The sequence below is a fragment of the Callithrix jacchus genome, chromosome 5 (genome assembly GCF_049354715.1).
Source record: "Callithrix jacchus isolate 240 chromosome 5, calJac240_pri, whole genome shotgun sequence".
Taxonomy (NCBI): Eukaryota; Metazoa; Chordata; class Mammalia; order Primates; family Cebidae; genus Callithrix; species Callithrix jacchus.
The window spans coordinates 49719511-49732761 of NC_133506.1; the positions used below are offsets into that span (position 1 = coordinate 49719511).

At 38.9% G+C, this 13251-nt stretch overlaps 1 protein-coding gene and 1 pseudogene across 7 annotated transcripts in view; both read left to right on the top strand.

Annotated features, from left to right (window-relative positions):
• Positions 1-13251, top strand: part of AKAP3 (A-kinase anchoring protein 3) — a 66515-nt gene that overhangs the window by 10221 nt on the left and 43043 nt on the right. For 3 of the 7 annotated variants that reach the window (XM_078372010.1, XM_035298977.3, XM_035298975.3), the window contains exons 2-3: positions 3788-3893; positions 6727-6822. In XM_078372010.1, coding sequence (XP_078228136.1) covers positions 6727-6822 — 96 coding nt within the window. In that variant the 5' untranslated portion in view covers positions 3788-3893. Of the gene's footprint in view, positions 1-1353; positions 1475-3787; positions 3894-6726; positions 6823-13251 lie in introns of those variants that run through there. The other 4 variants (XM_078372011.1, XM_054255474.2, XM_078372012.1 and 1 more) reach the window with 3 other exon arrangements.
• On the top strand, positions 8939-9962 carry LOC108593096 (ras-related protein Rab-5A-like; annotated as a pseudogene).

Sequence of the window (13251 nt, forward strand, 5' to 3'; positions counted from 1 at the left end):
ACTCCTGACCTCTACTGATCCGCCCGCTTCTGCTTCTCAAAGTGCTGGAATTACAGACGTGAGCCACTGCACCTGGCAATAAATAACCTTTTTGAAGGAAGTCTGTGATAAACCAGTCACTTTTGAATCTGTTGCAATTTTCATCATTATCTTGTGGCCTTGCTTGGAAGTTCTTTTTGCTTCATGGAAACTGCATATTAGTCCTGTGTTTCATTATTAATTATGGAATAGCTGAGGTAACATTTCCACAGAGAATGTAGTAATAAAGACCGCCCCCATCCCACTCCACCCCAAGCAAAGGAAGAGTCGCTAACCAATTGCCTCATGGTCTGATTTTTCCTACTACAGCTTCTCAGGTCAGGCGGTCAGGCATTGCAAAAGATAAATTAGTTCATTGTATCTCTGAGCACCTAAGACAAATTATAACCCAGAGATGATCAGTTTAGACAAAATATCCTAAAAATATTATATATATATATATATATATATATATATATATATTATTTTTACAAAAGGCAAGATGCTTATAAATAAGAAGAGTCCTGGTTGGATTTGACAAAATAAAGTGATTCCATGGGATTTGCATAAAATTTAGACCCTCAGTTCTTTTATTTCTGATTCTCCCCTACAGTGCTCTAGATTTGTTAATACATAATACTTGCTCTGCTGTTTTAAGTGGAATCCATTGGCAAAATGTCCCCCTCCCGTATTCCCCTGCGTATATTAAACGCTCTAAAGCAAGGGTCCCCAAACCCCAGGCCATGGACCAGTGGTCTGCTAGGAACCTGGCCACACAGCAGGTGAGTGGTGGGCAAGTGAGCAAAGCTGAGCTCCACCTTTTGCCATTAGATTCCTGTAGGAGCTTGAACCCTATTGTGAAAGTGCAGGTTGTGCACTCCTTATGAGAATCTAGTGCCTGATGATCTGTCACTGTCTCCCATCACCCCCAGAGGAGACCCTCTAGTTGTAGGAAACCAGGGCTCCTACAGATTCTACATCATGGCATAATGATAGAAATAAAGTGCACAACAAATGTAATGCGCTTGAATCATCCAGAAACCATTCTCCCGCCCCACTCCCATAGGTGGAAAAATTGTCTCCCATAAAACTGGTCCCTGGTGTGAAAAAGAGTGGGGACCACTGCTCTAAAGAGAGAATTAATCAGAATAAAGCCCAGTCCTTCCAAACTAAACATCAGCGCCTTGGAGCATATCTTCACTCCTCCTCTTTGTCTTTTTGACCACTCATTTTCTGGTAGCCTCACCACTGTTGCTATAGAAACAGTGATATCACCAATTGTGATTCTGATGTCATTCTCCAGTCCCAGCAAGGGGGAGGTACATGGAAAGCCACAGAAGGAAACAAGATCTTGAGCTGAGGAAGAACATCCCATTGACTTGAACAATCCCATCTTCATTGACTTTAAAAGTATATTCTGGAGTCTTCTGTGGTTCACTATTCAAGTGCTACAGAGGTAGGAAATCTTACTGGACTGATAAAACAGCCCATTTTCTGCTCCTCTGTGGTTGGAAGGGAGAATTCAGTGACAAGTGATAGGCAACTTTTTATGTTCAACCCACCCTTGTTCTTCTGTCATCCAATATATATATATATTTTTTTGAGATGGAGTCTTACTCTGTTGTGCAGGCTGGAGTGCAGTGGTGCTATCTTGGCTCACTGCAATTTCCACCTCCTGGGTTCAAGTGATTTTCCTGCCTTAGACTCCCAAGTAGCTGGGATTACAGGCATACACCATGTCACCTGGCTATTTTTTTTGTATTTTTAGTAGAGATGTGGCTTCACCATGTTGGCCAGGATGGTCTTGATCTCTTGACCTCGTGATCCGCCTGCCTCGGCCTCCCAAAGTGCTGGGATTACAGATGTGAGCCAATGCACTCGGCCATTTTTTTTGTATTTTTAATAGAGACAGGGTTTCGCCATGTTGGGTAGGCTGATCTCGAACTCCTGACCTTAAGTGATCTGCCCAACTCAGCCTCCCAAAGTACTAGAATTACAGGTGGGAGCCACTGTGCCCAGCCTGCTTGGACAATTCTAATCCTACCTCTGGAAATAAACAAACCTCTCCTTTAGCAGCATTGAAGTCAAACCTACCATCTTTGCTGCTGACATTGTGATCTTTTTACAGATTGGACAAGATCTCAGCCCATGGGAGAATTTCACTGCTGCCAGAATGTTAGTGGGGCTGGAATATCTAAAGAAATATATACGCACTGATTCTAGCATTTCCTTTCTGAGCCTCAATATCCTAATCTATAAGATGAGAGTGTTAGAAAACATGGCTTCTACGGTCCATTTGTCATTAATTTAATAGATAACATGAAGTGTCATTTTCTTTAACTCCAAGATGTTATTTACCAATTTTTGAACTTATAATAATTGATGAATCCATTCACTGACTTCATTAAACTCTTTAGCTCTTCCTTTCTTTTTTTCCACTTTGTTATGAGAAACATTGATTTAGAAATCTGAATGTCGTTAACCATTAATAAGTATGAAAGTGCCCTTTATAGATGCTATCATCTATAAAGACAATTAGGAAGTTTTAAAAGTCCAAAACAAGCTTCGCAATGCAGATAAACACACACACAGGACCTATAAAATAGAATAAAAAACATTAGAACATAAGTAAGTGAAGTGTTTGCTGAATATATTTGACTAGTAGGTTCTCTTTCTGTGAAAAAAAATACAAAAGCACTTTTGAGATGTTGATTTATTTGTACTAGTGGAATAGGAAGGTCTGCTAGTAAATCATAACTAAGTCTCTGGGGTGCACATATCTCCCAAAGGAGTTGAGCTTCAAGAAGTCTTGAATATATGAATTATCACCATAGTAGATTTGAGCAATCCATCTCTTTTTTGTTCTTTTTCCAATCCAAAAGAAAAAATGAGCTATCTGAAAATGGGCAGATTGTGCATATTCATTCTTCCAGCAGGTAATTATTATGCTCCAATTTTTAGATACTACCTACTATGGGGGATACCAAGATGAATAGGAAAATGCCTCTCCCCTTATGAAGTCACCCAGTAAAGAAGATGAAATATATGGGAGCAATTAAAATACAAGATAGAATGTACATGTTGAGACAAAATATGATAGAAACCTCAATGAGGGAGCAATCACATTCACTAGGTATCTAGAAAATATTTCATGGATAGGGTAGTCCTTGCTTGACCTGGGCTAAAAAGTAAGGGTAAATTTAGAGAGCCAATGCTGGGATGCTGGGTGGATATTCGACAAGAGAGTACAGTGCTCTAATGTCTTCCACTGAAATGTCTTAGTAGAATTAGAACAAGGAAGTTAATAAATCGAAAGATACCTGTGAATTCCCCCTCATAACTTGAGAGTGTATATTTGTAGTCCTCAAAGATGCTTGCAAAGTGTTTTGAGTTCCATAAATTTAGGGTGCTTATTCATTCTAGCTATTTTTCTTCCAACTTCTTATTCAAGCAAGTTTAAAATTAAGCTGAAAATTTTTAGTGTCTTCATTGTTTAAAAAGACTGTATACCAATGATTTGAAGGTGAGGAATAACAATAGTCATTTAAGAAATAATTGGTCCAAAAGTGGAACGGTTTTTGTCATCTGGGAACTGCTAGAATGCACCAAGAATAAGATGTGCACTCATGAAATTTGAATGTCACTTTGAGCTCGTTATTTAAATGCACATGTGAAAAATAATAAATAGGTCAAAATCATTATTTGGTAATAAGAGCAAAAAGTTTCATCTGTAAAATCTGTCATTCTTATCTGTATCTTTCCATTGCAGATTCCTGTATTACATGGCAGGAGGTGTGATAAACTGAGGGATGCTGAAAACAACAATGAATTAATCCAGAGTTTTCCTCCTGTCTCAGAACCTATCCTGAGTAAGAGTAAGTGATCACATAATTCCCATACTTTTTGTGCACAATTTTCAGCATTATAATTGTATATAGCTTAAATGAGGAAATGTATCCTATTGATTTTGTCACACTTTTCTGTTAGAATTAACTCATTTGGATGAAATATAAAATGAAAATTAAGAGATTGTGTTTATGGCTCTCACTAGTACATCAGTAATCTAGGATAACCTGCTTCTGAGTCTTCCAGTTCTTTGGCCAAATCGTAATACCATTCGTTATTTGCTTTATAGTAATGATGCAAGCATAAGAACATTTATATGTAAGTATATATAATAGTGATACAAGCCTAAAAATATTTATATGTATATATGTTTATGCAGAGGACGTACAGGGTTTAACCTCATAGACATTAACAACTTCCTTGTTAAGGTAACAAAACATTCAACTAAGATACCAAAAAAAATTAGAAATGGGGCTGGGCAGGGTGGCCCACACCTGCAATCCCAGCACTTTGGGAGGCCAAGGCAGGTAGATCACTTGAGGTCAGGAGTTCAAGACAAGCCTGGCCAGCACGGTGAAACCCTATGCCTACTAAAAATAGAAAAATTAGCCAAGTGTGGTGTGCCTGGTGTAGTCCCAGCTACTTGGCAGGCTGAGGCAGGTAATTATCACATTGACATTTTTGAGGAACATTTTAATCCGATCCTTCTATTGGCCCCGAGAAAATTTCACAGCTTCCAAGATGTTAGCAGTGCTGGAATATCTAAAGGAATTAGATATTCCCTTGGGAGGTGGAGGTTGTGGTGAGCAACCTGGGATGCAAATTTACTGTGAGCCAAGATTGCACCAGTGCAGTCCAACCTGGGCAACAGAGTGGGACTTTGTCTCAAAAAATAAAGTTAGAAAATCTGGAAGACATGGGTAAATAATTATCTTTCTGGACCTAGCCAGTGTTTCTCACAGAGTTTCTCCAGATAAGCCCTGGTCTAGAAATTCTCAATTCTTGATGTATATTAGAATCACCCAGGGAGCATTTAAGAATTTTAAGAATGCCTGTTTCCCCAACCAAAAACCATTAAAATAAGATTTTCAGGGGGATGGTAACTTGGATTCAGTATCTTTATACAGCTCTCTTGGTGATTCTCATGTCTAATTAGAGTGGAGGACCCATTGTTTACCTAAGGAATCCATTGTATTTGGATACCTGGAAGATGAAAATAAACTGCTTCCTTAGCTCAGTAATCTGAGGTAGTGATCTCTGTGTGAAAACAGGTGCAAATTATTGTGAGAGCAAATAATAAGTAGCTCTTAAAAGATCTTGCATTTCCTTTGTAATGATTATCTCAAATATCCTGTATAACAAAAATGACATATCCACTTATGTAAGTTTCAATCATGTATTTAATCTTTCATTGCTCTGTACTGGTTTTTTTTTTGAGGGAGGATGTCTATCCTCACCACAGTCCAAAGTCATTAAAACAAATATTTCCAGTTAACCAGATGTTCACGCCTTAATATTGCTTCACTTCAAGCAGTTCTTCATAAAACACAGTTGTACTATAAAAAATCAGGGTAAGCTGTTGGGCTTGATTACAACAGTATTTTAAACCAGTATTTTGTTGAAATTAAAATACAGAGATATTCTGTTTCACAAAGATGTTTGAGGCATTGGGGAGGAGAAATGGTGTAGCTATTCCACCTTGATAATCGAGAAGTATAGGTCTGAGCAGAATTTTTTTGTTTTTAATTTTTTTAATGGCAACTGAGCCTAGGGGATGAAGCAGGAAGGAGGGATAAGCTGAGCAAAGTTTTTAATATAAGAAGGGAAACATCTATGTGAAAGCCTGGGAATGGAAGTCTGGCATAGAAAAAGAGGGCAAGGTTCTCATAATTTTAGATGATCAGTGGATAACTCTAAGTCATTATAGTTGACCATGTTTTCAAAGACTACCAAGTAAGGAGTACATAGAATAGGGACTATGATCAATCAATGAAAGCAGCAGGTCTAAGCAATTCCTTTAAGAAAAATGACTGCAAATATAAAAAGAGAGAAATAGTAGCAAGAAGTAGCTTGGGGTGGAATAAGACAATTAAAATGAATCTCAGTTTTCTGGCTTAGAAGACCAGGTAAATGGTGGTGCCATTACCGAGATTAGGGAATCAGCAAAGTATTGGGAAGGCTGTGAACGAATTCACTTCAGCAAGGAAATCACTGCATCCATGGACAAAGGCCCGTTGGATGGCACACATGACATCTCTTTTGTCCTGTCTGATATTCAGAAATTCCACTGAACCATAGAGGCTGAGAATTCCCCTAGGATCCTTGGCTAATGAGGAGGGTTTGGTCTTTAGTAAGAGAGACACCAGACTTACTGCTAGTATGAGTAAGTTACAGCTTTAGAAATTAATTAAAAATAAAACATCTTTTACTTAAAAGCTAAGTTGGTAGGGCAAGAACCACCAACAAGGGAGCACTAAATTAATTCTATTTTGGTCACATTGAGTTTTGAATGTCTACTGAAAATCTAGTGGGTGCAGGAGGAGGGTCATCAAGCAAGGCCACAAAGGGGTGGGACATGGCTGCTAGGTTCATTCATTTAACAAAGATGTGTTAAGCACCTGTAGCAGATACCAGGCACTAGCTTCTTCATTAGAGGTGCAAATATGTTTAAGAAATCTTCCTTCCATTGAGAGCTGAGGATGAAGATATCCAGAATGGAGTGGGTCTAAAGTGGCTGTTGGGGAAGGTCTCTATTGAAGGCATTGTTCATATTTCCCATGCCTTAGCCATGATCACCACGTTTCTTCTTACTTTTGTGTAATCTGCCCTTTTGATGATTCTTATTTTTTTTCCTAATTCCAGATGTCAGATAAGGTTGATTGGTTACAAAGTCAAAATGGAGTGTGCAAAGTTGATGTCTATTCTCCTGGAGACAGCCAAGCCCAGGGCTGGGAAATGGTAAGGGTCAGCCTCTTGATAAACAGTAGGTTAAGAATATGGGGCTGTCATTAACAGTAGCCTTATTCTCTCCACCATACCACCAACCTGTTGTTTTTCATGGTGGGATTCTTGTGGTGGACAGGAAATGAGCCCCTGTGGAACAAAACATTCCCATTTATAGTTTTGTGGGAAAAAAATTCCCATCATATGGTATTTAATATGCTATAATTAATGAAATATATATGTACATATAAGCTGTATAACATATGTCGTGTAGGTATATATCATGTATATGTAAATATATATGTATATGTCATGTGTATATTGTAGCTGTAAAATTTTAATTTTCCAACAGAGAGGAATTGGAGATAAATGTCTCCAAGGCTTATAGAAAATATTTTCTAAAATGTAGGATGCCTTAAAGTTTTCAGAACTATAAACTCTCATCTAAGCCACATTGTCATTCTGCCTTTACTATTCAACAAACATTTATTAAATACTTAATATCAGGCAATGTATCAGTCAGAGTCTAGTCAGAAGATAAAAACCATACGAGTAACTTAATGTTTAAAAATTATTTAGTAATAAAAGGTAGTAAACTACTAAAAGCCATAAAAGAGGACTCTAGGAATTCCAGAAATAACAAATGCAGAAAGCAGCTACTACCCCAGGCTGAGATTGCATAAACAAGGAAGAAACTAAGTAAATATAAGAGCTGCCCTCCCTCAACCAAAGCTGCTTCCCATCTCTTTGGAAAGAATGTGGCTGCCACAGGAAACTTGCCAGAGGGAAGCCCTTTCCTCCTGCTCTGACCATGCAGTGTCCCCCCATACCCTCTATTGACAAAGCCAACTGCAAAGGAGAAATGTTTAGAGTTCAGCTCTGGTGTCACAAAGAAAGGCAAAGAAGGGTGGATTTGGAGTGAGAGATAGTAAATCAATAGCTGGCACAGACACTGTCCTGAGTGTGAGAGTCAGAGACATAAAATAAATTAGAATTCTCTCCTTTTAAGGATCTCATAATCTAATGGAATCACTATTATTAATAGACTATTACAGCAATATATCAGGCCAGGTACAGTGGCTCACACCTATAATCCCAACACTTTGGGAGGCCAAGGCAGGAGAATTGCTTGAGCCCAGGAGTTGGAGAACAGCCTGGGAAACATGGCGAAACTCTGTCTCTACTAAAAAAAAAAAAATTAGCCAGGTGTGGTGGCACATACCTGTAGTCCCAGCAACTTGAGAGTCTGAGGCAGGAGAATCACTTGAGCCCAGGATTTTGAGGTCGCAGTGAGCTATGATCATGCCACTGTGCTCCAGCCTGGGCAACAGTGAGACCTTATCTCAAAATTTAAAAAAATAAATAAATAACACTTATCAAACATTTATTTGCATGTAATCAAAAGCAAATGACCCATCTTCTTCTATTTGTCCAAATCTGGTCAATCTATATATAGCCTTAAAGAGAAAACACTAACAAATCTACGTGAGACATTAAGACATAAATATAATAAATATTCAATTACTATAAAGGGCCAGCCAAAACTGCTTCTACTGAATCTTTGACTTACCTCTGCCCTTTCATTTGAAGAAACAAAGGGCAGATCAGTTTCAATGCTAAATCAAATGAATAGTGATTTTTCACTAAATGAGAAGCAATGTGAGGGATACAAAAAAGAATGTAACAATTACTGAACCTTATCATTCATTAGCGAAAATACACACATGAAAATAGACATGGTGGAGTGGCATGAAGAACAGATGCCACGGCCTCCACCACCGCGGCGTGAAGAACAGATGCCACGGCCTCCACCACCGCGGCATGAAGAACAGATGCCACGGCCTCCACCACCGCGGCGTGAAGAACAGATGCCACGGCCTCCACCACCGCGGCGTGAAGAACAGATGCCACGGCCTCCACCACCGCGGCGTGAAGAACAGATGCCACGGCCTCCACCACCGCGGCGTGAAGAACAGATGCCACGGCCTCCACCACCACTGCCATGCACACACTCTCTAGACACACTCTAGTCCTATGGATCACGCCTAGGCCTTGGTGCCAGGAAGCTTCAGCTGGCAGCTCCGCTTGCTGCGTCTCAGGTTTCTTTACCTCCTGAAAGAAGAAAATTGACCCCTTGAATTCAGGAAGTTCATTGAAGAGTCTGAAATTAGTGTCTTATTTCAGATTTAGGCATGGCTAATTGAGGTGCAATAAGACCCAATGGGCCAAATACTGTAAATAAAATATGCCAGTTCAAACTAGTGCTTCCGAAAGAGTCTGCTGTTGGCAAATCAAGCCTAGTGCTTCATTTTGTGGAAGGTCAATTTCATGAATTTTAAGAGAGTACCATTGAGGTAACTCTCAAAGTGATAGAAGCTGTTTCTTTGTGAAATATGGGCCTGAAAAGAAAACCAACCGCTAGTGCTGGTGATGGGAATGAAGAGAAAATGAAGAGATCTAAGAGTGATGGTTCTTAGCCAGAAAATAAATGTTTCAGGAAAGTTAAAGTAGTTTTACAGATTGAGCTGCTTTTCTAACCCAAACTGTGTGTCTTGATGACACTACAGTATAGGTTGAAAGATGGGATATAGCTCGTCAAGAACAATACCGTAGCCTAGCACCGATGTACTACAGAGGACACAAGCAGCCATAGTTGTATATGATAACACAAATGAGGAGTCCTCTGCAAGAGCAAAAAATTGGGTTAAAGAACTTCAGAGGCAAGCAAGTTCTAACATGGTAGTAGTTTTATCAGGAAACAAGGCTGACCTCGCAAAGGAAAGAGTAGTAGATTTCCAGGAAGCACAGTCCTATGCAGATGACAATAGTTTATTATTCATGAAGACAGCAGCTGAAACATCAATGAATGCAAATGAGATATTCATGGCAATAGCTAAAAAATTGCCAAAGAAGGAACCACCAAATCCAGGAGCAAATTCTGCCAGACGAAGAGGAGTAAACCTTGCTGAACTTACACAACCAAGCAGGAGTCAGTGTTGCAGTAACAAAACCTCCAGTTTGAACTAGATGGAATAGTCTTCTGCTTCTTAACTGTTAATAATGATGGAATTGGAGCATTTATCCAGCCCAGTATGACTTCCAAAAGAAGAGAATTGTGATAATAGAGTCAAGTTTCTAATACAGAATTATTTTAAGTGTTTTGAACTTAATTTTTAGTAACATGCATGGGTCCCTTTCACTAATGTTTCAGCAATAAGGAAAAATGAGAACTATATGTATACTTATTTCATTATTCCCCCTAATTTCTTATCACTAGGAGTATAGACAAATGACTGACTGGACCAACACAGTTAACCAGCCCATTTCTCCACACTGCTACAATAGTCAACTGTGAAAAAAATTTAGAATGTACTATTTGGCCTTTTCAAAACCATTCTCTTTTTATAAGGAGATTCTAATGTTATTTATGCTTAGCCATAGTATTCAGGCAAATGTTCATTTCTCCTGATATTTGTATTTAAAATGGACATTTCACATTTTAATAAATTAACCACAAGAAAATAATCCCACATATACAAGGTGGGGGGTGGAAAGAGCATTAATGGCATCTAAATCATAGCCAGTCCTGTTTTTTGTTTTTTTTTAAAATGGGTTAAAAAAAATCAAATGTAACCCCATCTTGTTTTAGGAATTTGAGAACTAATAAATGCATCTTAATGGATAGTGTTCCTTTCAAACATGTGAGTCATTTAACAAAATGAAATAAACCAGGTATCTGTGATTTCTAATTAATCACTGCTGGCCATTACCTAGGTTTTGTTGTTTGGTGCAGGGAGGAGACTTTCATTCACTTTTGACGCAGGGTAGTCAATGCACCAACAATTATGTATATTTAAACTTGATTATTTTATTTTATTTTATTTATTGCATTTTAGGTTTTGGGGTACATGTGCAGAACATGCAAGACAGTTGCATAGGTACACACATGGCAGTGTGTTTTGCTTCCTTTCTCCCCTTCACCCACATTTGGCATTTCTCCCCAGGCTATCCCTCCCCTCCTCCCCCTCCCACTGGCCCTCCCCTTTTCCCCCCAATAGACCCCAGTGTTTAGTACTCCCCTCTCTGTGTCCATGTGTTCTCATTTTTTATCACCCGCCTATGAGTGAGAATATGCGGTATTTCATTTTCTGTTCTTGTGTCAGTTTGCTGAGAATGATGTTCTCCAGATTCATCCATGTCCCTACAAACGACACAAACTCATCATTTCTGATTGCTGCATAATATTCCATGGTGTACATGTGCCACATTTTCCCAATCCAGTCTATCATCGATGGGCATTTGGGTTGATTCCAGGTCTTTGCTATTGTAAACAGTGCTGCAATGAACATTCGTGTGCATGTGTCCTTATAGTAGAACGCTTTATAGTCCTTTGGATATATACCCAGTAATGGGATTACTGGGTCAAATGGAATTTCTATTTCTAAGGCCTTGAGGAATCGCCACACTGTCTTCCACAATGGTTGAACTAATTTACACTCCCACTAATTTATGGTGTAAAAGTGTTCCTTTTTCTCCACATCCTCTCCAGCATCTGCTGTCTCCAGATTTTTTAATGATCGCCATTCTAACTGGCGTGAGATGGTATCTCAATGTGGTTTTGATTTGCATCTCTCTGATGACCAGTGACGATGAGCATTTTTTCATATGATTGTTGGCCTCATATATGTCTTCTTTCGTAAAGTGTCTGTTCATATCCTTTGCCCAATTTTGAATGGGCTTGTTTGTTTTTTTCCTGTAAATCTGTTTGAGTTCTTTGTAAATTCTGGATATCAGCCCTTTGTCAGATGGGTAAACTGCAAAAATGTTTTCCCATTCTGTTGGTTGCCGATTCACTCTAGTGACTGTTTCTTTTGCCATGCAGAAGCTGTGGAGTTTCATTAGGTCCCATTTATCTATTTTGGCTTTTGTTGCCAGTGCTTTTGGTGTTTTGTTCATGAAGTCCTTGCCTACTCCTATGTCCTGGATGGTTTTGCCTAGATTTTCTTCTAGGGTTTTTATGGTGCCAGGTCTTATGTTTAAATCTTTAATCCATCTGGAGTTAATTTTAGTGTAAGGTGTCAGGAAGGGGTCCAGTTTCTGCTTTCTGCACATGGCTAGCCAGTTTTGCCAACACCATTTGTTAAACAGGGAATTCTTTCCCCATTGCTTGTTTTTGTCAGGTTTATCAAAGATTGTATGGTTGTAGATACGTTGTGTTGCCTCCGATGCCTCTGTTTTGTTCCATTGGTCTATATCTCTGTTTTGGTACCAGTACCATGCTGTTATGATTACTGTAGCCTTGTAGTATAGTTTGAAATCCGATAGTGTGATGCCCCCTGCTGTGTTCTCTTTGCTTAGAATTGACTTGGCTATGCGGGTTCTCTTTTGGTTCCATATGAAGTTCATGGGGGTTTTTTCCAGTTCTGTGAAGAAAGTCAATGGTAGCTTGATGGGGATAGCGTTGATTCTGTAAATTACTTTGGGCAGTATAGCCATTTTCACGATATTAATTCTTCCTAACCATGAACATGGAATGTTTCTCCATCTGTTTGTGTCCTCTCTGATTTCATTGAGCAGTGGTTTGTAGTTTTCCTTGAAGAGGTCCCTTACGTTCCTTGTGAGTTGTATTCCAAGGTATTTTATTCTTTTTGTAGCAATTGTGAATGGCAATTCATTCTTGATTTGGCTCTCTTTAAGTCTGTTATTGGTGTAGAGGAATGCTTGTGATTTTTGCACATTGATTTTATATCCTGAGATTTGCTGAAGTTGCTTATCAGTTACAGGAGTTTTTGGGCTGAGGCGATGGGGTCTTCTAGGTATACTATCATGTCGTCTGCAAATAGAGACAATTTGGCTTCCACCTTTCCTATTTGAATACCCTTTCTTTCTTTTTCTTGCCTGATTGCTGTGGCTAGAACTTCCAGTACTATATTGAATAGGAGTGGTGAAAGAGGGCATCCTTGTCTAGTGCCAGATTTCAAAGGGAATGCTTCCAATTTTTGCCCATTCAGTATGATATTGGTTGTTGGTTTGTCATAAATAGCATTTATTACTTTGAGATACGTTCCATTGATACTGAGTTTATCGAGGGTTTTTAGCATAAAGGGCTGTTGAATTTTGTCAAATGCCTTCTCTGCGTCAATTGAGATAATCATGTTTTTTTTTGTTTTTGGTTCTGTTTATGTGATGAATTACGTTGATAGACTTGCGTATGTTGAACCAGCCTTGCATCCCCGGGATGAATCCTACTTGATCATGATGGATAAGTTTTTTGATTTGCTGTTGCAATTGGCTTGCCAATATTTTATTGAAGATTTTTGCATCTATGTTCATCATGGATATTGGCCTGAAATTTTCTTTTCTTGTTGGGTCTCTGCCGGGTTTTGGTATCAGGATGATATTGGTCTCATAAAATGATTTGGGAAGGATTCCCTCTTTTTGGAT